Raw genomic sequence first — 27,936 nt, forward strand, 5'->3', positions numbered from 1 at the left:
CATGTTTTAATTATCCACGACCCCTAAGAATTTTGACTACCGGGACTCCCACTTACGGCTCTTGTAACCAGGGCATGTTAAAATACAGTGACATCCAAAGATAAGACAACGATATACAGAGCACTTTGGCACTTACAATTGTACTTTTCTTCTTGGACTCTTGAATGTACCGGTGAGGGATGTAATCTTCCATTTCGTCTTTCAAAGACTGGAAGTATTCCATATGCTTGCACACAATTTTGTCACTATATGTTCCATCCTTGTACGCAGCAACGTCCAGTCATCTATACATGGCAGGAAACACTGTAGATTTAAGTCAACAGCCCTTTTTGTTGGTAAGTTGTCGAGGTCATCAAGATGCCGAAATGATATTCTGTTAACAGCTGCATATGACAGCGCCCCCAACAGGAACTTATGCTGCTTGACATTGGGCTGATAAAGAGCTACACTTTGCGTTTGAATGTTGTTCCAGCAAAGAGAATACCCAGGACCTGTAAAAAAGTGACAGTGTGTACACTGAAGGTCATGTTGGGATAACTTTCAGCAAATTTCTCCCCTTTGTCGTACATTACACACAGCCATTCAAATTCATGTATGGTAGTTATGTAAACATGGCATGTACTCTAACGTGGCAACATTGGCCATACATTTGATGCGATATGAATTTTATTTTGTTAACTTCCACCGGACCAAAGAATTCACAACAACGGCAAATAATCCAATCACCATATACCAGTAATGTATTGCTGTTTTTGATAACAAGGTGAAACATTACCAAACAGGTTCAACAAAATAACTGCAAACTGCAAGTTACACAGATATGCTAACTACTTTAAAGCCCCAATAGCTGCTAATTTTATGCATTAATTTCATGATTTTATTTTCAACCAAAAGTTGGTCTGTGTAAATGTGCTAACCGAAGGACATGTATTGAGTATCACTGCTCGCTGATTTTGAAAATGCCTTTGCGTTTTAACAGGCTCAATAATAAACGGGTGCCGCACCCATAAAATGGCGCCCCCGCGGGAAAATATGAAACATAGGGCCAAAGTCCCTGAAGCTACTATAGACATGGATACAAAATTAAGTATTTCCTGACTGTATGGTCTTATCTCACTAAGGTCATCCTAGGGACATGTAAACCAAATATTAAAGCTGTCTGACCAGCGGTTTTGAAAAAACAAGCGACTCAACAGTTGACAGAGCTCTGCTGTGTTATGTAGAGAATAACCTTTTGTGACACATGTATTGATGAAGAAGGTGGATATCTTTGATAGCTCATTTCAGGATGGCCTGACCAAAAATGGAAAAAAAATCTGTAAAAATACAGATTTGCATATTTCATCAGACTACATTAGTCTATAATAGCAAATAAACGAGAGTTAATTACATTCTAATTAAAGTAAACAAGACTTGCTTAAATCAAGATTTGCGTCATAAAAAAGCAGCACATCTGTCAGGTTATAAAGAATCTTGAGCTGGTTATCTTTAATATCAGTATTTTTATCCTATTAACCAAGCACATTTTAACTTTCAAATTGACATTGTAAGTAAGTTCTGTTGAATAAGTTGAGACTGTACGTACTCAGAGAAAGCACACTGAAGAGACAAATGTTTGAAACTTAAGAAGTTCAAGGTCATCAAAAGCATTATAAGGAATCATGTTACACTTTCATTGCACTGTTTACACAGATTGCATAATTGCTATAAATAGCACATGAGGAATCTTACAGCCCAGCTTTACCATAAAAACCCTATCACTTTGACCACTCTTTTAATTGACCACTCTATTTTTTCCTCAAAAAGTAATCTTATTTTATCCTTACCAAGTCAACCATAAATGGAAATTAGAACTTTCTCTATCTCTATTTATTTGACCACCCTATATGACATTTGAGCAATTTCTTTATAGATAACAATACAAATGGTGGTTCAGAATATATCAAAGTTGGGATTCAGGAAAGTTGCCTTTACATGTTTTAATCCTCAATTCACTATGAACTGTCAAAAAAGTTGAACTTTCTGATAATTCCACACTAAAATTATTTTGGCTTTGATGATTTCCTAATTAATTCAATTATTTAAAATCATATTAATTATTTTTTTCTGGGTGAATTGATAGGGTTTATACAGTACAAGAATTACATACAATGTAAGTCAAACTTTGACCAAAAATGACAAAAAAATTCCTTAAAAATACACATTTGCATATTTCATCACAATTTGAACAAATCTAAGTTGGGTTATCCCTAGGGACCTGTATACCAAATAACAAAGCTGTCTAACCAGCGGTTATGAAGAAGAAGATTTTTTACCAAAAACACCTTTTTTGGCATTAATTTGCCTATTTTCAACAATATCAAAAAATTAAAAAAAATAGTTTCTCAAAATCATATTTTTCATCTACACAACAAATATCAAATCAGTAAGTACTGCGGTTCTCAAGATATTTGAGTGGACGGACGCCTCACAAACGGACATACATACATACATACATACATACATACATACATACATACATACATACATACATACATACATACAGACTGACGACGGACGCCGGACGGATACCCATCCCAATAGCTTCTATAGACTATAGTCTATAGTAGCTAAAAACAGTATTTCCTGCACATACATATCGTGATTATACCAGAAACAAGCATGATGCCATTTACTTGAATGCACAACACACGATGGCCAACATTTTGTTGTTGTAATCTTTATTTTCTCTGTCATATGATTAGTTTTTGAAAATGGCGGGAAATCTAAAATGACATTAAAACCTTTGAATTTACATGCCACTTTTGACACTCATGACAGTGTGTTACACTTTTTCACTCTCTGATGGGTCTTATTCAAAGAAAATAAAACTCTTGGAAAACTAAGGAAATTTTGAGATCGGTTTATTAAACATTCGCAGCTATTGGGGCTTTAGTTTAATAACAGACATTTCAGAATTCTCATCACAGTAAATTTGGTATGCTTCAGTAAAAGGAGCACATAATTTTCAGAAATACTTAAAGCTAGTCACTGCCACAATCAACCTTTTGGGTAATATTCATCACTAACATGTATATAAAGAAGTATGGTAGGCAGCTGGAGGACGGCCTACTGTAGACCGTATCAATGCCAATTTTGTACAATAGACATGGTGTTGAAAGAGAACAGCAAACATCAAAGGCTATACAGGTATTGGTGAACTACCGGTATGTTGACAAGTCTATGAAAGGATATTTTGTCTTACACTGAATGTCATCTAGTGGCTGAGCCTCTTCTTCCTCATCATATTCATCTTCATTTTGAAACAACCTCTGCCTTACACCTGTTCTTTCTAAATTGCCTTCCTCGGGTACTTCATCCTCAGAACTGTCTCTGGGTCCTTCATTGACAGAAATGTCTCTCTGGATTAAAATAAATAAAATTGATTCACCATACCAGTACGCTAATAGAACACAGTATCATGGCTTGCCAAACCCTAAAGTGTATACATTTCTTCATTACAATTACTGATCATATGCACTGTTTTGATAACAAGTCATCGTTGATGACACAGTCCCCACTTGTTAATGGGTACTTTGATTACAGGTCCTCAGAGAGGATAGAGTCCTCTTCATTAGGTCTGTGATAAAAATACTTTTGAATAATTCGCTTGATCCATGTCCGAGTTGTAGTTCAGGACATGAAAAAATAGTGACAATGTCACTGGTCGCTCCCATATAGTTATCAAAACAAGCTAAAATCAAGCTAAAAGATTTTTTTTATCACAAATAGAAACAATTCCCCCAATAAAATAAAATTATACAAATTTCACCAGAATTTGATCAAATCTTACTGAAGTCACCGTAAAAACCTCTACACTAAGTTTCAACTCAATCGGACGTGTGGTTTCAGAGTTAAAAAAAATTTTTGATCAAAAATGAAAAAAATAGCCAAAAAATGCAAATATGCAAATTTCACCACGATTTGCCCAGATTTGAGAAAGGTCACTCCTATGCACTTCCATACCAAGTTTCAAATCAATCAGACTTGTGGTTTCAGAGAAGAAGATTTTTTGACCAAAAATGGGAGAAAATTACAAAAAAAATTCATGAAAAATAGCAAGTCCAAGATACTGACCCAAGATGTGCACAATCATTTCAGGTCACATGCTAATTTTTCATCTAATCTGCTCATTGGCTATTGAGATTTTCAATAAAATGTAAACTTGTAAACATATATACATATGGCTATGGGAGCTAACAAACAACCCAATGGTCGACAGAGCTCTGCTGTGTTATGAAGAGAGCAACGTTTTGTGACATATGTATTGATGAAGAAGGTTGAGATCTTTGATAGCTCATTTCAGGATGGCCTGACCTAAAATGGCAAAATTAGCTGCAAAAATACAAAATTGATAATTATGTATAAAAATGTATACCAAATATCAAAGCTATCACATGAGTAACTTTTGAGAAACAAATATTTTGACCAAAAACGGCAAAAACTGACCCAAAAATACAAAAATTGAAGATTTCATCAAATTTCACCATATCACACTAGAGAACCCCCAGGAACCTGTATACCAAATATCAAAGGCATCAGACAAGTAGTTTTTGAGAAACACATTTTTTGACCAAAAATGGCAAAAATTGCACCAAAAATACAAAATTGCAGATTTCATCATATATTCTGTATATCATATTTAGTTTATCTATAGGAACCTGTATACCAAATATCAAAGCTGTCAGACGAGCGGTTTTGATGAAATAAATTTTTGACCAAAAATGACAAAAAAATTCCTTAAAATACAGATTTGCTTATTTCATCACAATTTGAACAAATCCAAGTTGGGCTATCCCTAGGGACCTGTATACCAAATATCAAAGCTGTCAGACGAGCGGTTTTGATGAAATAAATTTTTGACCAAAAATGACAAAAAATTCCTTAAAAATACAGATTTGCTTATTTCATTACAATTTGAACAAATCCAAGTTGGGCTATCCCTAGGGACCTGTATACCAAATATCAAAGCTGTCAGACGAGCAGTTTTGATGAAATAAATTTTTGACCAAAAATGACAAAAAAATTCCTTAAAAATACAGATTTGCTTATTTCATCACAATTTGAACAAATCCAAGTTGGGTTATCCCTAGGGACCTGTATACCAAATATCAAAGCTGTCAGACAAGCGGTTTTGATGAAATAAATTTTTGACCAAAAATGACAAAAAAATTCCTTAAAAATACAGATTTGCATATTTCATCACAATTTGAACAAATCCAAGTTGGGTTATCCCAGGGACCTGTATACCAAATATCAAAGCTGTCTGACCAGCGGTTATGAAGAAGAAGATTTTTACCAAAAACGCCTTTTTTGGCACTAATTTGCATATTTTTGGCAATGACAACTTCATTTGAACAAAATCTCATCTACAGCCCATCATCCATGTACACACCAAATATCAAGATGAAATGTGCAGCGGTTTTGGAGTTTTTGATGTTGACGGACAGACATACAGACATACAGACATACAGACATACATACATACAGACATTTTCCTAGCCTATAAGAATAGCTTCCATTGCCATATATACATATGGCTATGGGAGCTAAAAATCATAATAAAATGGCCACATGGCAGCCATATTGGATCTTATCACAAAACAAATCAATGTGCATATGTATGACATAGGTCAATGTCCTTGTACCAACTTTGAATAAAATCGGTTGAGATATGCCCGAGTTATGGCTTTGTACATGAAAAAATCATAACAAAATGGCCGCACAGCAGCCATATTGGATCATATCACAAAACAAATCAATGTGCATATGTATGACATTGGTCAATCTCCTTGTACCAACTTTGAATAAATTCGCTTGATACATGACTGAGTTATGGTTCTGGACATGAAAAAACGTAATAAAATGGCCACAGTACGGCGGCCATATTGGATCTTATTACAAATCAAATCAATGTGCATATGTATGACCTAGGTCAATGTCCTTGTACTAAAGTTTGAATAAAATCGGTGATATCGGTTGAGACGTGCCCGAGTTTGGCTGTTTATTTGACATGAAAAAATTGTAACAAAATGGCCACCTGGCAGCCATATTGGACTGTATCACAAAACAAATCAGTGTGCATATGTATGACATTGGTCAATCTCCTTGTACCAACTTTGAATAAAATCAGTTGAGGTATGGCTGAGTATTATGGCTCTGTACATGAAAAAATTGTAACAAATTGGCCGCACAGCAGCTACCGTATATTGGATCGTTTAAAGCCGCCGTTCTCAATCCCAGGTTCACGCATTAGTGGGTACTCCACCCAGTCAACATCGTCGTTTTCATTGTTTTGCGTCAAACGCCGCTACATTAGTAGATTTACAAACATAAATTCACGTCGAACATCGATGAGCATGTCGGAGTACATACATTTTGGCATGAGGTGTTTTCACCATGCTTGGTGCGTTCAAGTTAGGGAACGAGCACAATTAACGGCGGGGGGGGGGGGGGGCTGGAAGAGAAAATATGTGGTGCATATATTTTTACAGGCCCCCTAACACCAGCAAAAATTTCAGTGCCCCCCCCCCCCCCATATCACCGGCAACAAAATTTTTGTGGCCCCCCCTCCCAAAAAAAAATGATTACATAGGTACAAAGTTGTACACATATATATAATCCTTATAACTTTTAATGTATGCTTAAGTGAAAACAACATTCTTGCATTCTTGAAATAAATAATAAACAAATAAATATATAAATAATAAACAAACAAAATAACATATGTTCAAGCTTTACTACTTGTAACACCTACAGCTACTTTTCAGTACTGTGTTGTGCAAATTTAATCTCAAAGAATGATGAAATTACCATATACCTTATCACTGATTCCACGCTAAACAGTATAATTGTAAAATAAAATTCCTAAAAATTGAAGTTGTTTTTGAAAACGTTTTATTGGCTTTAAAGTATCATTTATCAATTAAAGTCATGAAAATAGTCTCAGGGGACCCAAACACATTTCCAATTTTACGTGAATAACGTGTTTCATACTAGGAAGAAAAATATGCATCAGATACGTTAACAGTCTTTGATGATTAACCTCCTAAAAAGCAATGAACATTAAATAATGAATACATTTGTTACAAAAAGGCAACACCTAGAGGGATTCACTTCAATCGTATAACGATGTAGGTCAAGTCGAAAATTGGGAAAGTGTTGCGACGAAATCCGACGGACAGGGTAATTTTTTCACACAGAAAAGAACGAATGTGTTCCAATTATCATAGTAAAATCAAGACATCGAGAAGAAGGTGGCAGCATTACTTTATGCAATCTCTATCATAGGTACAAAATAGGTTTATATTTAACATTGATCAAAACTGCCAGATAAAAGCAGAATAACGTATAATTTAATTGTAGTCGTTTGTTAACGTATCTGATGCACTATTGTTTCCAGTCGATGTCACTGTTCTTTTATACTGAGTCTACGAGTTAACACGAACAAACTGATTTCAAACACTTAATACGCTCTAGAACCTCTAAACCTTGAAAACGTTTTAAATGTGAAGCTCAAACTAACACGAAAACGAAAAATCATTGTTCTTCCGCATCACATGCTGGAATTTCTGCTGTAGACGTGGGAATCACATTTTTAACTCCTATAAACACCGACTTTTAATTGTATTTTTAATAACGCAACTTGAGTTCAACGTCAATTCAATTTCATGTTAGAAAAAGTGTCGAAATCGTAAATATTTTCAGGAAACATGTACTTAACGTATCTGATGCAGACTACACACTATGTCAGAATGCTTTTTTCATTGGCTCAGATATATATATTCTGTGGTATCTAAGGACACACATCTAAGAAATGCACAACGTCATGCAGTCTAAGTTAGTATCATGATTTATTCCGAGCCACGAACAGCAACAAAAGCCATTATTTTTTCGTAGTCTTCTTCTGCAAGGACAAATTGACGCCTGCTTTTCCCTGTTGGTTTCGGCTCATCTATGGTGCAGATTATATCATTTGGTTTAATCCACAAGGCATCGGCTCTTGCTGGCCATTTGTATGTCGGGTGTTTATTTTTCCCATGCGTTGGCTCCATGAATGTTATGTTATAATCGTCGTCATTCTCGTCATACTCAATTACTTGACCAACGTACCACTGACAATCATACAGGGCTGCAACATAATCGCCTTCCGCGGCAATGACATTGACATCCTCACGGCTGCGGCTTGTACATGTAACTGTAGCAGATGATGAGTGGTTTTCTGTGGGCGATGCAGCGTTTTTCTTGTTACTCCTGGTCCATCCTTCACACAAATCACCAACGAGACATCTTTGACAGTAACAAGAAACGTCTCTGGTGTAAAGTTCACCTTTGGATGGATAAACCGCGTGTATTTTCATGGTACCGGGTATAGTTTTAAAAGTACACATCTCTAGCTCTTCGGATGTTGCTTGGTATTCGGGCTCTGAATAAAATCGATAATGTATCGATTTTTCATTTCTTGAAGCCCACGCAAAGAAATCGCTGGCATCCTGGATTGTCGTTTTTCCTTGTTTAATAGCATCAGCTGCTTGTCGCTTGGCAGAGCCACCAAGTCCATCACATGGACCTTTCCCGTGTCCACTTTCAAAGTAATTCCAACGAGCATGGAACCCATGCCTCTCGTAGTGATGAACAACTGTGTCGATCACGAACCGGTTGCGATATTGGGATGAAGGGCTGTCTGTCCAGTAATGGATTACCTTTGCTTCAGGAAATGTTTCTCGCAATTCTTTCGTGAGCATTTTGATGATTGTGACAACGGCGATTGAATTATGATGGTTTACATCAGATACAAAGATGTAATTCTTATGCTCAAGATTGTCGTCAGCGGTGCGGTAGTAGGCCACAACAGGTGAAGTGTGACATTTGTCGCATTCCAGTAAGCACTCTGCACTTCATCCATGCTTCCACAAGTAAAGTTCTCAGCAAAATCCATTTGCAGAATGATGTGACCTTTGGGAAGGGTGTCTTTCAGGCGTCTCAAAGCAGCATATTGTGTCTTAACTCGGTCTACGTGCTTCAAAACTCTGCATAGGCGCTCTTCATCAAAGCTATGAAGTCATCCCTACTTTCTTCTCACGTACAATTTTCATTCGTTTCTTTCCATCGGATTCCACTCTTTTCCATGTATCAATTCAACTTCATCATCCTTATATTACCTAGTAGAGTTTCCATCCCATCATTTGTCACCTGTCTACATACCACTTCTGGATTATTTGACACGTTGATACCCATGGAGCGTAGACATTTAAGCATCATTGCCATATTTTGGTGTTTGATACAGAGACATGTATTTCGCGAAATACAGGATGTCAGCAGCACGTATCTTGGCCTAAATGAGCAGAATAATGACAGCGATATCTTTATTTCAGGGTGTTCAGCTTTGAATTTCTCGTACACATTGGAGAGATAATCATTGAGAATGCGGGTTTGGTGTTTTTCTCCTTCGTACGATTTAACATCATTTTTCCAGGCATGGAAATACTTACATCATCTCGTTTCATGAAATCGACTACCCGATTTTTAAACACGCCCTAGCAAGAGTTAGTCGTGCTCTTTTCTGTAACTGTATTGTTTTTGTATTAGTATTCATAATACTTGATTTCGGAATACCGGTGCTCTGGTGTAGAAGGGAAATGCAACGAGAGCGTTTTACTATTTTCCCACTAACAACGCGGTGAATTACATTTCGAACTTTCTGCGATTTGTTGTGTTTCTTTGACTCTTTAATTTCATCAAGAATTGCATTTGCCATGGTGAGTTTCTTTACAACAGACCTAGGCATCTTTCCAGGACTCACTCCTGCTTGACGTAATTCTTGTCTTGTTCTCTTTCTGGGTGTTTGTGCCGTTTCACTCTGCCTTGATCCAAGGATGCACGTACTAGCAGCAGTGACTGTGTGTTTTTGCTTACTTTTAAACCGCTGGCATCTCTTCGCCAACTTTCTTTTCTCTCTTGTCAGAATCTCTATCCTTTTCTTCAGGTATTGTGCTTCTTTCCTGGCTTTTTGTAGTGCACTGGCTGCTTTTGCGTTTCTCTTCTTTTGTGGAAAGGACATTTTTATTAGAAGCGGTGATGGATTACTTCGCGAACTGCGGGAACTCAGTGGACTACAAGACTCCAATGTGTTACTGGAAATGCTCGGCAGAGGTACTGGTTCAGAAATTGTTACTTCTCTCTGTTTTTCTCTTAGCCTCAGTAGGATTTTTTTGTTTATATCTCTATACTTTTTACTATATTGTTTATTTCGTTCTCTAATACTGGCTTGTTTCTTTTTGACAGATCTTTTATTGGTATCCGATAACGTTTTGAACGTTCCCGTTCTCTAGCCAAGTATTCAGGGTCGTTTTTTTCTTTCTCTCTCTATACTCTCGCTGGTAATCTGCTCGTGTTTTACCCATCTCTACAAAAATAAAGATGAAGAAGCACTCTAAATGGTCGCCTAATATTTACACGTCCTGTCACGCATGTTTAATTTTCAAGCTAAAGGCTAATTTAAGGAGAAGTCAGATCTATACAAAAACATGTCAGATACGTTAACAAAATTGTCCGCCAAATGTTGAGCAATATACATCTTTTGTAAGTTGCTATTTTGAAATTACGTCAATAAATCAAACATTGAATAGAAATTACGTCAAAAATTACGATTTGATTTCACAAATATGTCTGTTAAATGCACGTAGTACAGAAGGGAAATAAGACAATAAAGCGTGATATCTGCATGTTTCTGTCAGATACGTTAAATATTACGTACATACTATTTTGCTCTGCATATTGAAGAGTGACCGCAAAATACATAAAGTATCACTCTTTTCAAAGAAACTTGATGTTATATCTCTCATTGCATTCTTATAAATTTGTGCAATGCAACAAGATTGTACTTACTTCCGAATTCGACGCAATTATCCTGGAATATGATGACAGAAAGCGCCCCTCGACTCAAACGACGCCTCGCAATCAGTCTATTAGCATATCAATAGATAGATTGTTCAAAGGTCAGAGTGCAAAAAGCAGCGTCATTGTTTGAGTGCGTCAATATATTGATTTTTCGGGGCTATAGTAATCGAGGTCACGTATCTGATGCAAACGTATCTGACACCAAAAGTCTTATTTAACGTTCAATACTAATTGTTATGTATATTTTTAAGATTTCACAGTCGATGTGAATAAGTGAGATTCATGTAACACGATGATCAATAAAATACTTGTTTGTATAGTCTGATGATTTAAATACAGCGATTAGAAAGTTAACGTATCTGATGCAAGCAAAATTGACGAATGCGTATTCAACGTGATTGACTAAGGTCATCTTGCAAGGTATTTCAGATACATTGACGGTGATTCATTTTGAAGATATATGATATAGTCAAAGTAACTTTGCGTGATTACCATGAAAAAAATGTGTTTATATATTTTTCCAGATCAGTATCACAAATGTCCACGTATCTGACGGTCAATTTGAAGACAACACGTAAAGTCAGAAAACGTACATCTAGAGAACAGGGACCGGCCCTAAATTCCTGATAACAAAACCCAGCCTTGTAAGAATCTAAATGATACTAAAAACAACTAGCAATTACATGAAAGTTTACTAATTTTTTATTCAATAATAGACATTAAGAGGAAAAGACAGGTAGAAATGCTATGATTTAGGGCAGTTTACAAACTTTTTCACCGAAAAAACAACTTATGATAGTGGGAAAATGTTGTTTGTTCTGATATGGGGGGAAATGTAAATAAAAAACCCCAGAAAATAAATATGTTTGGTCGAAACTATTTGTCCCCATCACGGAAAGACAAGCCTTTACTGAAAAAGAATGTTTTAGTGTGGAATCAGTGTTATAAACAATCTACAAGTTCATTCAGTGCTGTTATAGTTGTTATAGTTGAAGCATTGATTTAGACATGAATTATTTTTAATGATGACAGTGTTCACTGCACATCTCCAAGTTAATCTAACAAGCTCAATATTGTGCATTTGCCATTTCATCATACTCTGAGTAAAATAAGAACTTCAAGTGAAACACACAGAACACAAAATACTGAAAAATAGCCAAATTATGTACAGCTACTGACCCTCAATACCTTTCCAAATGATGCATACTCCAAGGCAAGAGATCAAAATAGAACAGTACACTCTTTGAACAAAAAGGGCAACAATTGTCACTAAAGCAAATATAAACATGAATGGTCTGGAAGAGGTACACAGCATAAAAGCAGATACCAAGTACAAAGATGTTGGGGAAAAATGTATAACATGACCATTGTGATTTCAATGCACTTTCCACAACCCAGTGTCTGCATTTCTATGACTACCCAAGATATTCAATGTTACTCCACTGTAATGACAGTCTGCCATTGGAATAGTCCTTCATGGGCTAACTATAAAAGACCAATTAATGCCATTTTTCTCCCTTTTTTTCAGTATTTTTTTCCTGTGTGTCCACTACGTATTCTAGTTCTTCCTATAGCATGATGAAATAACCAGTTTCAACCTAGCCTCTGTATCATTACCAACCATTATTATTGTTGACAAATGAAGTCAATTTTCAATAATAATATTGCTCATTTTACACATAACAACTGCATTGTGAGGTTTAAGACTTGGTATGTCATCATGCTACAAGAAGTTTCACAAGGAACTCCAGCTTTAACAAGGAACAAAAATGCTGAAAAATATTCTCTGTCTGTTATGGTGCAAAAAATTTTGGTGCCCCACCCCTTACCTTTCCTGGAATTTCATGGCCCACCCCAAGAACACTCATTTTTTTTCATGCCCCCCCCCCCCCCCCCATTTTCTCTTCTGGCCCCGTGCCGTTAATTGTGCTCGGTCCCTCACAAATTTCACCGATTCCAGCAGTGTGTCGCTTGGCACCGGATGCGGACAGTGTCCTCGACCATCTTTCCCTCTACTGTCTACCGGTATGCCTCGACCCACAAAATTACAAGTCAATATACTGGTATGCAAAAACATGATCTGCATCGTTTGAATCTCTCAAATTCTTAGAACTAATGTTTTATTAAATTTGGAAACATTGGTGTCGAAATAATATGAAATGAGTATTCTCTGAAGATTGAACCGTGATCCTGTCGTACTCAACCAGCCAACGTAAAACTTTTATGAGGCCAAAATGGCGGTCGGAAGTCAGAAAACAAGTCCAGATTGTCATGTATTACATTGTTTGCCAATTTGTTTTGCCAGACTTTGTTTTGCATTGGAACCAAAAAAGTACAACAATCAGATGCATTTTGAACACTCGGATGGGAAATCTCGTAAATTTCTCAGACGTAATGAACTTTGATCGATATGCAGCGGAACTGCATCGCGTCGGTTATCGATACGATGGCACTTGCTCACGTGGATACGTACGCTCGAAGTGACGACGGAACGAAACAGAGGAAGTCAAATCATCCTTTTTTAGCTCCATGGTCAAATAAACATTAGTAGACTCATGGAGGTACAAACGACACTCCATCGGAAACTATACACGGATACAGTACTGCTTCACACCTCTGTGCCGGGGTATTGAACATTTCTTGATTCGTCATTCTGAGTTTAGCATCATTATTTGGCAATGACAACGCGTCTGTCTGACTCCGACTCTGCCGGAAGTATTGGGATATTCTTGATTGGACACACGCTTGGTGCGATGAGCGCTTTTGGCCCGAAAACAGCATCTGGTGCAGGCCGATGATGTACTCGTTACAAGAAGAAAATTGATGTGCCATTTTGCGTGACTTCTGTCGTCCAAACGTTATATCCAAATTTGCCCAGCGTACCATACACATTTGCCATTGTTGGTGTACAGTAGAAGCGACAAAACCAAACCAAACGGCCCTTTTCAGGGCAATCAAACTTTCCAGTAAGAGAGAACCCGATAATACATTTTCTTCTTCACTGCACGTTTTGTGGAGGAAACGTGTTCACGGTTACCAAGATGTAATCGACTTGAATGTCGTCTGATCACGTTTTTTATCCCCAGAAATGCAGCGGGTAGCTACAAAAGTTGGAGAACTGTGAACGTCTTTCGACACTGGAAATCTTGACACATATTTTATTTACATTTAGTCACTGTTAGCAGATAAGGCGAATGCTAATTGACATTAGGTACACGTTCAGCTAACTCATGTCTTACTTTGCACAAGGTTGATTGACAGTGCTATTCAAATCCCATTCAGCATCCCCAGGGTCGACGTTCTCACTGGCCACGCACAATTACTCACTAAAATTGTCCCAAAAACTTATCGGTTTGAAAAATATGGAGTCGTTATGTATTGATCAGGTATTTACTATGCTGTAGAGCATTCGCATTTCATAAATTTTCATAAAAAAATACACAAAAAACCGCAATCTTTGGAGCGCTCAGTTTAAGCTACTCGCATGGCGTCTGTTTGCAGAATGAGCGTCCTTTCATGTAATCTGGTATTTATAACCCATTGGCGTCTTTAAAGCCGCACTTTTCAATCCCAGGTTCTCGCATTAGTGGAGTTCTCCTCCCAGTCAAACGCTTGGCCAGTACGATGTTTGATTTCTATAACATTGATTACACAAACTGATCTCAACTTTTTGTCACATTTTGCTAATCCTGCAAACAGAGTTTATGCAAGCTTTTGATTGACGGTCAGTTCAAATCGCCAACGGTCATTGATTCCCAACCACAAATGATTGAATTTCCTAAAATTGTCTTCCAGTCGCGTTCGACTTTGAATACAATCACAGAGTTTGATCTTCAGCAACTTCGCGCTGACCGCTTGGCAGTATGTCTGTGTTTTTTGCGGCCAGGGAAAACTAAAAAGTTGCATTTTCTGGAACATGTGCCTGTGTGTTGCCTGTTTGGTGTCCACTTATACAATGAATGCCGCAATAACTTGGCGTCCTTTTAAAGGGAGGCTCCGCCTTTAACGAAACAAATTGACGTGCATATCTATGACATAGGTCAATGTCCTTGTACCAACTTTGAATAAAATCGGTTGAAACATGTCCAAGTTATGGCTCTGTACATGAAAAAATCCTAATAAAATGGCCACCTGGCGGCCATATTGGATCGTATCACAAAACAAATCAACGTGCATATGTATGACACATTGGTCAATGTCCTTGTACCAACTTTGAATAAAATCGGTTGAAACATATCCGAGTTATGGCTCTTTACATGAAAAAATCGTAAACAAGTGACCTAGCGGCCGATATACCGGTAGCTCCGCTGTGTTTATGTAGAGAATAACTATTTTTGACACATGTTGATGAAGAAGGTGGAAATCTTTGATAGCTCAATGCAGTGGCCAGAAAAAAGTGGCTAAAATAATCTGCCAAAATACACAATTGAAGAGTTCATCATACTTTGAATATATCACATTGGATCATCCCTAAGAACATGTGAACCAAAGCTATCTGATGAGTAGTTTTTTGTGAACAAAATTTTCTGACCAAAAATGGCAACAATTGCCCCCCAAAATAAAAATTGCAGATTTCATCATAAGTTCAAAAGATCAAATTTAGTTCATCTATAGAAACCTGTATACCAAATTTCACAGCTATTAGACCAGTACTTTTTTAAAAAACGCATATTTTGACTAAACATGGGAAAAATTGCCCCAAAATTACAAAATTGCAGACTTCATCATAATTTCAATAAATATCATTAAGTTTATCTGTAGGAACCTGTATACCAAATTTCAAAGCTATCAGATGAGTATTTTTGAAATACACATTTTTTGACCAAAAATGGCAAAAATTGCCCCAAAATACAAAATTACAGATTTCATCAGAAATTCAATATATATTACTTAGCTCATCTGTAGAAACCTGTATACCAAATTTCAAAGCTATCAGACCAGTACTTTTTGAGAAACACATTTTTTGACCAAAAATGGCCAAAATGGCCCAAAATTACAAAATTGCAGATTTCATCATAATTTCAACAAATATCATTCAGTTCATCTGTAGGAACCTGTATACCAAATTTCAAAGATATCAAATGAGTAGTTTTGGAAATACACATTTTTTGACCAAAAATGGCAAAAATTGCCCCCAAAATACAAAATTACAGATTTCTTCAGAAATTCATATATATCACTTAGCTCATCTGTAGAAACCTGTATACCAAATTTCAAAGCTATCAGACTAGTACTTTTTGAGAAACACATTTTTTGACCAAAATGGAAAAATTTGCCCCAGAATTACAACTTTGCAGATTTCATCATAATTTCAATATATATCATTTAGTTTATACCTGTATACCTAATTTCAAAGCTATCAGATGAGTCGTTTTGGAAATACACATTTTTGACCAAAAGTGGGAAAAATTGCCACAAAAATACAAAATTACAGATTTCATAATAAATTTAATATATATTACTTAGTTCATCTGTAGAACCTGTATACCAAATTTCAAAACTATCAGACCAGTACTTTTTGAGAAATACATTTTTTGACCAAAAATGGCCAACATGGCCCAAAAATTACAAAATTGCAGATTTCATCATAATTTCAATAAATATCATTCAGTTCATCTGTAGGAACCTGTATACCAAATTTCAAAGATATCAAATGAGTAGTTTTGGAAAAACACATTTTTTGACCAAAAATGGCAAAAATTGCCCCCAAAATACAAAATTACAGATTTCTTCAGAAATTCACTATATATCACTTAGCTCATCTGTAGAAACCTATATACCAAATTTCAAAGCTATCAGACTAGTACTTTTTGAGAAACACACTTTTTGACCAAAAATGGAAAAATTTGTCCCCAAATTACAAAATTGCAGATTTCATCATAATTTCAACATATATCATTTAGTTTATACCTGTATACCAAATTTCAAAGCTATCAGATGAGTAGTTTTGGAAATACACATTTTTGACCAAAAGTGGGAAAAATTGCCCCCAAAATACAAAATTACAGATTTCATATTAAATTCAATATATATTACTTAGTACATCTATAGAAACCTGTATACCAAATTTCAAAACTATCAGACCAGTACTTTTTGAGAAATACATTTTTTGACCAAAAATGGGAAAATTGCCTTAAAAATGCAAATTTGCATATTTCTGCATAATTTGAACAAATCTGAAATAGATCATCCCTAGGGACATATGTACCAAATATCAAAGCTCTCTGACTGGTAGTTTTGAAGTAAAAAAGATTTTTAAAGATTTTTTTACCAAAAATGACAAAAATTGCCTTAAAATACAAATATGCAAATTTCACCACGATTTAACAAATCTGACTGAAGTCACCCTAAGTAAACTGCATATCAAATTTCAAAGCAATCGGACAAGCAGTTTCACAGAAGAAGATTTTTTTACCAAAAACACCAAAAAAAATGCCCCAAAAATACAAATATGCAAATTTCACCACGATTTGATAAACTCAAGTGTGTTCACCCCAAGTGAACTGCATATAAAATTTCAAAGCAATTGGACTTGTGGTTTCAGAGGAGAAGGCAATTGTTGACGTACGACGACGTACAACGATGATGACGGACGACAACAAAGGCAAATCAACCTATTTGATAAGCTCCGCGTCGCTGACAGCGGAGCTTAAAAATACCATCAAGGACAGTGTGCTCACATTCGGTTTGAATTGGTCCATTCGAGAAATATTTAAACCAGGAAAAACAAGAATAACAAAAGCAAATTAAAGCTGCAAGCAGCCTTGGCGGGGCCCAAGCTGCTAATATGGTTTAAAGTTCTTGCACTTATAATGTTATATGCAAAATTGAAGTCTCGAAAAGTAGGATTTTGAGCATCATCTCATGGTTACTGTACCGGTATGTTTCACTGGTAATTGCATGTTTTATGCAAAATCAAATATGGCTGCCAAAGTTCTTCACCGATCCAATTGCCTATCAGAAACAGTAAAGTGCTCAGACAGGAGTAAAATGTCATTGAATCGGTGTGTTGGTTCTTGAGAAGAAGAGCTTTAAATAGTAAATTGCGATTTTCGCAAAATCCAAGATGGCAGCCAAACCACAAGACCGATTGAACTGCCTTTTGCAATCTTGAAAGAGGTCATACTTAAGATGATACGATTAAAATTTCAGTTCAAGAGGTGTGTTGGTTCTGGAGAAGAAAATTTTTAAAGATTTAAGTGTGATTTCCATAAAATCCAAGATGGCGGCCAAACCATGTGACCGATCAGGATGGCTTTCGCAAACTTGAAAGAGATTATACTTAAGATGACAGGAATAAAATTTTAGTTCAAGAGGTGTGTTTGTTCTGGAGAAGAAGATTTTTAAAGATTAAAGTGCGATTTTCACAAAATCCAAGATGGCGGCCAAACCATGTGACCAATCCATATGGTTTTCGCAAACGTGAAAGAGATCACACTAAGGATGATGTCAGTAAAATTTCATCTACATCGGAGCGTTGGTTCTGGAGGAGAAGATTTTTTAAGATTAAAGTTCAATTTTCACAAAATCCAAGATGGCGGCTAAACCACGTGACCGATCAAAATGCCTTTTACAAACTTAAAAGAGATCAGCCTAAGGATGACATGAGTAAAATTTCAGCTCAATCAGTGTGTTAGTTCTGGAGAAGAAGATTTTTGAAGGTTAAATTGGTAGTTTTCGAAAATCCAATATGGCGGCCACATCACGTGACCGATCCAATGTCTTTTGCAACCTTGAAAGAGACTACTCTTAGGATGACATGAGTAAAATTTCAGCTCAATCAGTGTGTTAGTTCTGGAGAAGAGGATTTTTGAAGATTAAATTGGTAGTTTTCGAAATCCAATATGGCGGCCAAATAAAGTGACTGATCCAAATGTCTTTCGCAAACTTGAAAGAGATCACACTTAACCCTTTGAACCCTGAGCTCCCCAGGGTAACCTGATGTATATCCTGACCCCCCCAGGGGGATTGTTTCGAAATATCATTTCTTTCTGAAATCATATTTGTCAGCCCTTATATATATTTTTTTTGAAGGATAAGCATGAATAAACGATAAATAAATGATAAAAACTGACTTAGCTTGTAACTTGCTTCATTTTAGCGCCAGTATTGTACCTTGTGGTGCCAATCATACCAGCAATCAGTTTCGTCATATCCGATACACAAAAACTCCTTGCAATACCTGCACCAGTAAGATGTCTTCCTACGTTTGGGCAAGTGTCTATCTGTTGCACTTGGGTTCAACTGTTTAGCCTTGAGGTATTTCTCCTGGCATACAACGCAGCGATTGTTTGTAGTGGCATGGGGGGGTCTTTCAACATCATGGTAGGCATCACGTTTCAGTCTAGCTTCATCGCGAAGTGCTCCAGACAAGCGGTTATGTGCACGTGCATTGGGATTTTGAGTGTCCCCTACAAGTGTCTCACACAGATTCTCAATAAACATGTGAAATGTGAACAAGGCTTTGTTTGGGCGTGCATGGGGCTTCACAAACCCCATTTGAACATATGCATTATATACAGCCCACATGAAAAATTTCATGATCAAGCGTCGTGGCCATTTGTAATGTCGGCGACATTTTTGAAGTCTTGTCATTTGGTCATTCTTGTCAGTCCCACCCATATAGTTGTTGTAGCACTTGACAGCTTCTGGACATGCAACATCCACCTTTCTATGTTCCTGAGGACTGTATCTCTGGACAACAGTGCCTGGATCACTTATGTAGACTGATGTTACAAAGTATATAGGCTTCTTGTCCATCCAAACAATCACCGCTACATTTCCATTGAATAAGAGATCACTTTCTCCCCTGGTCAATTCGCGTTTCCCTTTGATAATAGTCTTGGGGAATTCTTTTCTATTAGTCATTGCTGTACCACAAATCCTGATGTCTTTGTGTTCCAATAAATACTCAGCAAGCTGAACTGAGGTATAAAATCTGTCGGTGAAGATGGTATAGTTCTGTCCAGAATATTCATCAGTCAGCCGGACCACCAAGTTTCCAGTAATACCAAGATTATCAATCTCATTACCATCAGCTCTCCTCCCTGTATATACTTCGGCATTACAAATGTAGCCATTTGTACTATCAGTAAGCAGAAATGTTTTCATTCCCCACCGAATGGGCTTATCCTTTATGTATTGCTTGAAGGAAAGTTTATTCTTTGTCGGGATCATTCCCTCATCGAGTGACAGTTCATTATCAGGGACGTAATGATGTTTGAATTTCTCAAGCAAACGAGTGAACACTGGGCGGGCCTTGTATATTTTGTCTCGTTTGTCAAGCTCTGGATCACTTTCATCTACACAATGCAAAAAGGACCATATAGCAAGGAATCTGTCCCTTGACATTACATATGCAAATCCTGGCGTATAACAAATTGACGTGTCTTTTGCCTTCCAGTAGTGGGAGTACCGATCCTTGTAAATTAGCATTTCCATGGAAACTCTCAAGCCAAAAATGCTTTTAGTTCAGTTACTGTCAGAGGTTGTTTTTCGAACGATTTAGCATAGTAATTACCAGGCTTTTCTGCCCTCACACGACCAGCTTCGCGATTTGTCATGTTGACAAAAATTTCCCAAAGTTCATCATCCCAGAATAAATTGAAATATTCAACCGGCTTGCTCTCCTCATTTATTGTATCTGGTATATTTCTTGGACCAGGGGGAGTATTTGGTGTAAACTGTCTTGGGTTGAAACCTGCTGTATCTCTATTCCAACCTACAGGGGGAGAAAGGGCTCTCTGTTGAGCTCCAGTACGTCCCCTGCCTCTCCCGCGTCCCCTGCCACGCCCCCTGCCACGCCCACGTCCCCTACCACGACCATCTCCTCGGCCGCGCCCTCTGCCGATAGGTGCTGGGTCTACATTATCATCGTCTGAAACATCTGAAGCAGCTGAATCAACGTGGGCGAAATCGCCGTTTACACTAGACTGCTCACTGGAAAAATCACTATCATGGCCATAATCGTTACCTTGCTCACTTCCCTCGTCTGAACTCAACAATTCTTGCAGCACTTGTGAAGTTGTAACACGTCTACGCGGCATTTTCGAAGAGCTTTGTCCGATAAAGTAATTCACAGCGACGGTAACAATGGCGGCAATACGTCATCACAACGTTTGGATGCCACAAACGTGTAGTAACAAGCTATTTGATTGGCTGTTAAATGGTTAGGCGCCACGGCCGGTATACCGGCCTTCAGGATATAAAGTCAAACTCAAATAGGCCGGTATACCGGCCTTTAGGGTTCAAAGGGTTAAGATCAGGGGTCACATGTCAAATTTCAGTCGAATCGGTGTGTTGGTTCTGGAGAAAAGATTAAATCACGATTTTCTCAAAATCCAATATGGTGGCTAAACCACGTGACCGATCAAAACGCCTTTCGCAAACTTGAAAGAGATCACACTTAAGATGTTACATGTCAAATTTCAGTCGAATCGGTGTATGGTTCTGGAGAAGAAGATTTTTAAAGACTAAATCACGATTTTCTCAAAATCCAATATGGTGGCCAAACCACTTGACCGATCAAACGCCGTTCGCAAACTTGAAAGAGATGACTCTAAGGATGACATGAGCAAAATTTCAGCTCAATCGGTGTGTTGGTTCTGGAGAAGAAGATTTTTAAAGATTAAATTGGTATTTTTCGAAAATCCAATATGGCGGCCAAGGTCACGTGACCGCACGCGATTTTATTTGCCAATTCTTAAGACCTTAGGTCATGCTTGCTATATAAAAAAATTCAAACTGACTTGACCCCTAGGTCAGCAAGAAAAGCCATTTTTAGTTTTTCGGAAAATCCAATATGGCCGCCAGGTCACATGACCAATCAAAATTTTAAGGATAATATGCACGAGAACCCATAAGTAGCTATTAGCACTGCAAGTTTGAGAAGTTTATGTCATGCGGTTTCTGAGATCAAGAGTGACAAAAAAGGGACAGTAGAAGAAGAAGATGAGGAAGAAGAAGAATATTGAACTCCAGTAAACCAATAGGGGCCCAGCCGGTAGGCTTGGGCCCGTAATAGGTCTCCAACTTAGGCACTGGAGGTCATCTTTAGGAACATGCATATCAACTTCTACAGCAATGGGACAAGCAGATCCTAAATACATACATAAGCAAATGTCAACAACAAAAAATAGACAGAGAAGGTTTGATAAGAAGAAAAGGTGGGAGTGGGTAAAAAATTGTACAAGGGATCTGGTAAAAAAGTAACGCTACCTCATCAATCTTCTTGACCCTACCCCCTCCTGAATATCAAATGTTCCATCCCTTGGTATTACATAACGCCAGATGACAGGAAATATATTTACAACCTTGGGGATCTTTTAATTAATGCCATGAGTGTTATCATTCTAATGTAAACAGCACTTAAGTTAGTTACAGATGGTGAAATGCCTTCCTCTGTGTATGGTGATTACAACATCTGGCATTATCCCGGATCCAAATTTCTCATCAGTTCTTGTATGTCTTACATAGAAAAGTTGCAAAAATTGGTCCGCAATGAAAAATTCACCTAAGCTTTGTTTTCTGGATCAAATTTTCCTACAAATTGATACCAAATATGACAAAATTATGTTCACAGCCTTCAAAACTGTCTCACAACATATCCTGGGTTGGTGTAGGTCATTTAAGGTCACAAACTGAGAAATTACCTAAATATACAAATGTATCTAATAACATCCCTCGGGACTTTATATCAAATTACAAAGCTTTTAAAACAAGTAATTTTGAGATCAAGTTTTCTTGACCAAAAATGACAATATTGTCTTAAAATACAAATTTGTATATTTCAGGACAATTTCCACATATCTAACTATTGTCATCTCTGTACGTCTGTGTACCAAATACAAAAGCTGTCTGTCCAGGGGTTTTAAAAAGAAAATACTGTTTAAGATTTTTTGACCAAAAATGACAAAATTGCTCCAAAATAGTAATTTTCCCAATTTTGTCATAATTTCAACAAATTAGAAGCGTAACACCCTCGCAAAGATCCAACCCAAATTTGAGAGCAATTGGGCTGGCGGTTTCACAGAAGAAGAATTTTTACTGAAAATGAGAAAAATCACCAAAAAATTCAGTAAAAATACAAAACAAGCGACCTAGCGGCCGATATAGCTCCGCTGTGTTTATGTACAGATAACTATTTTTGACACAGTTGATGAAGAAGGTGGAAATCTTTGATAACTCAATGCAGTGGCCAGAAAAAAATGGCTAAAATAAGCTGCAAAAATACAAAATTGAAGATTTCATCATACTTTGAATATATCACATCCCATCATCCCTAAGAACATCTCAACCAAAGCTATCTGATGAGAAGTTTTTTGAGAATAAAATATTCTGACCAAAAATGGCAACAATTGCCCTAAAAAATAAAAAATTGCAAATTTCACCATAATTTCAAAATATCACACTTGGTTCATATATAGAAACCTGTATACCACATTTCAAAGCTGTAAGACCAGTACTTTTTGAGGAACGCATTTTTTGACCAAAAATGGGAAAAATTGCCCCAAAAATTCAAAATTGCGGATGTCATCATTATTTCAATAAATATCATTTAGTTCATCTATGGAAACCTGTATACCAAATTTCAAAGCTATCAGATGAGTAGTTTTGGAAATACACATTTTTTGACCAAAAATGGCAAAAATTGCCCCAAAAATACAAAATTACAGATTTCATCAGAAATTCAATATTTCTTACTTAGTTCATCTATAGAAACCTGTATACCAAATTTCAAAACTATCAGACCAGTACATTTTGAGAAATACATTTTTTAACCAAAAATGGCAAAAATTGCCTTAAAAATGAAATTTTCATTTTCTGCACAATTTGAACAAATCTGAAATAGATCATCCCTAGGGACATATGTACCAAATATAAAAGCTATCTGACCAGTAGTTTTGAAGAAGAAGATTTTTAAAGATTTTTTTACCAAAAATGACAAAAATTGCCTTAAAAATACAAATATGCAAATTTCACCACCATTTGAACAAATCTGATTTAAGTCACCCTAAGCAAACTGCATATCAAATTTCAAAGCAATCGGACGAGCGGTTTCAGAGAAGAAGATTTTTTACCAAAAACACCAAAAAATGCCCCAAAAATACAAATATGCAAATTTCACCATGATTTGAACAAACTGAAGTGAGGTCACCCCAAGTGAACTGCATATAAAATTTCAAAGCAATTGGACTTGTGGTTTCAGAGGAGAAGGCAATTGTTGACGGACGACGGACCCGGACGCCGGACGACAGATAATCAACCTATTTGATAAGCTCCGCGTCGCTGACAGCGGAGCTAATATAGGATATCTTCACAATATTCATAAAATGTATAAGGTTCACCTAAGGTACTTGCACACAAATTTTCAAAGCAATCAAAACAGCGGTTCTCGAGATATTAATTCTTGACCATTTTCACATTTTGTAAGCTCATTTGCATAATTTTGGCAATGCAGACTTCATTTGAACAAAATCCCATCTATAGCCCAGGATGCATCCACACACCAAATACCAAGCTGAAATGTGCAGCGGTTTGCGTGTTTTTAATGTTGACGGACATACTGTACGTACATACATACATACATACCCGGGTACATACATACATGCATACATACATACACACATACATACAGACGCCATCGACTTCAGCTTATACGATAAACTCACATTGGTATAACCAAATGTGAGCTAAAAATGGCTGCCTGGCAGCCATATTGGATCGTATCACAAGACAAATCGACCTGCATATGTATTACATATGAAGTAATCCTTGTTCCAAGTTTGAATGAAATCGCTCCAGGCGTCTCTGAGATATCTGCGTGCACGGACGGACGCACGGACGGACTGACAGACGCACGCACGGACAAACGGACACACGCACGGACATGTCCAAACCTATAACTTCCCCGGACGGTGTCCGTGGGGACTAAAAAGCAAACCACGCCAAGTAAATTAACTTCAGCTGAATAAATTTTGTAAAACACTCTACCTCGATATTTTTTTTCATTGATAAGATGTCCTCATCAAACTGTTGTACCATTCTATCAACCAATAGCCTCGTGCCTTTTAAACCCATACAAATTCCCAGTTTGTTAAATCCTTCAAATACCTAGAAGACAACATCAATATTTCAACTTGTGAACAATTAATGCTAGAACTAATCACAAGTCTGCTATTCACATCACATCCATTCATATCACAAAATACTGTAAAAACCCTTTCAATTAGACCAGAAAAAAATAATTATGATTTTAAATTGTTGAATTATTAGAAAATTAACTGAGCCAAAATAATTTTAGTGGTGGAATTACTAGGGAGTTCAACTTTTTTAACAGGTCATAAGTGATATTCTTACCATCTCGGAAGATTGAAACATATAAACGAGACTTTCCTGAAGTGCTGAGTTAGACATTCTGTGCTTTAAGCCTGCCGCACACGAGAGAAATTCGCTGAGCAAAATTTCATTCAAGGCTGTTTGCTTAGCTAGTTTACCCTGGTAGCGGTCGATTTTTCTTGAGTTTCTGTCCTCGCGAGGCGTTGAGCAAAATATCCAACCTGTTTGATATTTTTTTGCCTCACGAGGCAATTCCTCACCGTGTGCGCTGGAGAAAGTCATTTCCTCACGTTTTTTTTTACTAAAGCGCGCGTGTTGAGATCACACATGGCGGTTGGGAGCTTTTGCGTGTGACGGACATACATCTGCACATACATATACATACATACCGGTACGTACATACATGCATACAGACGCCACCAACTCACCATATAAGCTCTTTTTGGTATTTATATACATACCAAATATGAGCTAAAAAACTTACTTTCTGACTGATACCTCCTTTATACATCTCAATGGAATTCATATGCTGGATCAATTTAATTTTAGTAGGACTGCGTAAGTGCAGCAACAGCCCTAATGCCATGCCAAGTCCTGGTACCAAATTACCATTGTGCTCATCAGACCTACAACAATTAATGAATAGGATAGACATTAAAATATTGTCAATTGTCATTAATGCAATTATTTTGGCTTTGTTGATTTCCTAATTAATGCAATTATTTAAAATCATATTAATTGTTTCTGGGTGAACTGATAGGGTTTATACAGTACAAGAGTTACATACAATGTAAGTCAAATTCAGTTAAATATCAATTACCGTCTAACATTGCATCATCCCTATAAATAACACCTCAGCCTGGAACAGCACAATCATAAACTGCTCATTCACACTGGCAGTACTTGACTTTGAATGAATGACCTACTACATTTCACCTGTGTACCAAATTTGAAAGTGTGGCAAAAAGTACCACAAAATTTGCAAATTTTGCCTTGAGTTCACTGAGTCATCTTCAGGTCACTCTTAGGAACCTGCACACCCAATTAGAAAGTAATGGCATACACAGTGTCAAAGAAGATTTTTTTAAACAAAAATGGCAAAAATTGCCCAAAAATACGGTATGCAAATTTTGCATACTTTAGATGAATTCTATTTTGAGCTATCACAAGAAACTCGCACGCCAAATTTTAAAGCGATCCGACCATTGGTTTAAGAGAAAAAGATTTTTTACTAAAATGGCAAAAAAAGAAAGAAAAAAATTCATTAAAAATAGAAAGCATCAAATATTGACATCATATCTGTATGTTTGAATGAGTTGCGCCTAAGGTACCTAAAAACCAAATATGACAATGATCAGATGAGTAGTTCCTGAGTTATTGATTTTTGACCATTTTCGCCATTTTTTCTACCTCATTTGCATATCTATGGGAATAAAAAGTTCATTTTAACAACGGCACATCTAGACCATATAAGGCATCACTATACCAAAAATCAGCTTAATACATGCAGCAGTTTGTGAGTTTTTGCGTTGGACGGACAGACATCCATCCATACATACCGGTACATACGTACCGGTACATACAGACAGACATCTCACATACAGACTTTTTTCAACCATATAACCTCCCAATTGCCATATATGTATGGCAAATGGGAGCTAAAAACAGACGAGTAGTATACTTTTTGTCTGTACTTACACTTGAACCTTATGATAACTGTTCTTTGTTGTTATTGCAGCTTCAAGGACAGTTTGAAGGACTGGCAACTTGTTTGTAGTCTCTTCCAGTACAGAACCCAGGAAAAGTTTTCAGCTATATCCCTTGTCAAAGCTTTCATCAACATGTTGTCCCCTTTAAGAAAACTGCGGACTTCTTGTCTTATCTGCGGATAGACAAACAGTATTAACCCTTTACCTGCCACACACTAGCACTTCCCCACTTGCCAAGTCAGTAAAAAGTGGTATTGAGCCAAAACCACATGGAAAGTCATCCACTTGGCTTGGTATATTATAGCAGCTTTAGTTTGTAAAAAATCATGTAATTCAGGGACCTTCAAATCTTCAAGTCTTGTTAAAATGCACCCCACGGGACATGTTTTGCTTCGCTAGTTTTAACCAACTTAACCTCATGTTGAAATATGAAAGTACGGGTAAAAGCTTAACTTGTATGTTTTTCAGAGAAAAAAGGTGAATTTTGAATAAAAGAGATAAACATGAACATGTGAAAAGTAGAGAAGTACTATAATAATAATATGATATAACAATACCTTGGATTTTACAAACCGCAGAAAAGTCCGTTTAGCAGCCTTACTTGAAGAAAGCAAAAGGTTCAAGGCGGAGGAGTACTCGTATTTCTTGATCATTGCAATTGCTTTTCTTACATACGAGTCTCTCTGAAAAAATGTTAAATGCCATAATGCATTACGGGAAAGCTCCATTAACTTAGGAATACCCTACTTCCCTACTTGGTTATCAGAAAATCAATTTCACAGACCTGCCTTTCCTACAATGGCACCAGCGGGATAAGATAAACATAACAATGGAACATTAACACCTTGGGGATTAAAAGTCTTCTGCTTGTCACCCGAGTTACTCAGGCAAGGACCCGGGTTTCAGCTATCATGCAAGTTAAATGCAGTCTTTCCGATGCGGGGATGCGGGG

The 27,936-nt window shown here is 37.0% G+C and overlaps 1 protein-coding gene across 2 annotated transcripts; it reads right to left on the minus strand.

Annotated features, from left to right (window-relative positions):
* Positions 1 to 136: 136 nt before the first annotated feature.
* Positions 137 to 27,936, minus strand: LOC139135821 (uncharacterized). 2 transcript variants are annotated; one of them, XM_070703555.1, is made up of 6 exons: positions 27,542 to 27,936; positions 26,974 to 27,157; positions 25,760 to 25,901; positions 24,931 to 25,050; positions 3,245 to 3,401; positions 137 to 491 (listed from the first exon to the last, which is right to left on the minus strand). In XM_070703555.1, exons 3-6 carry the CDS (start codon positions 25,859 to 25,861, stop codon positions 202 to 204), a joined length of 669 nt encoding a protein of 222 aa, XP_070559656.1. In that variant the 5' UTR covers positions 25,862 to 25,901; positions 26,974 to 27,157; positions 27,542 to 27,936; the 3' UTR covers positions 137 to 201. The 2 variants fall into 2 exon arrangements, with proteins under 2 accessions (XP_070559656.1, XP_070559665.1); XM_070703564.1 differs by lacking the exon at positions 24,931 to 25,050 and having other exon boundaries at positions 143 to 491; positions 27,542 to 27,933.

Source organism: Ptychodera flava, chromosome 1, assembly GCF_041260155.1.
Source record: "Ptychodera flava strain L36383 chromosome 1, AS_Pfla_20210202, whole genome shotgun sequence".
NCBI lineage: Eukaryota > Metazoa > Hemichordata > Enteropneusta > Ptychoderidae > Ptychodera > Ptychodera flava.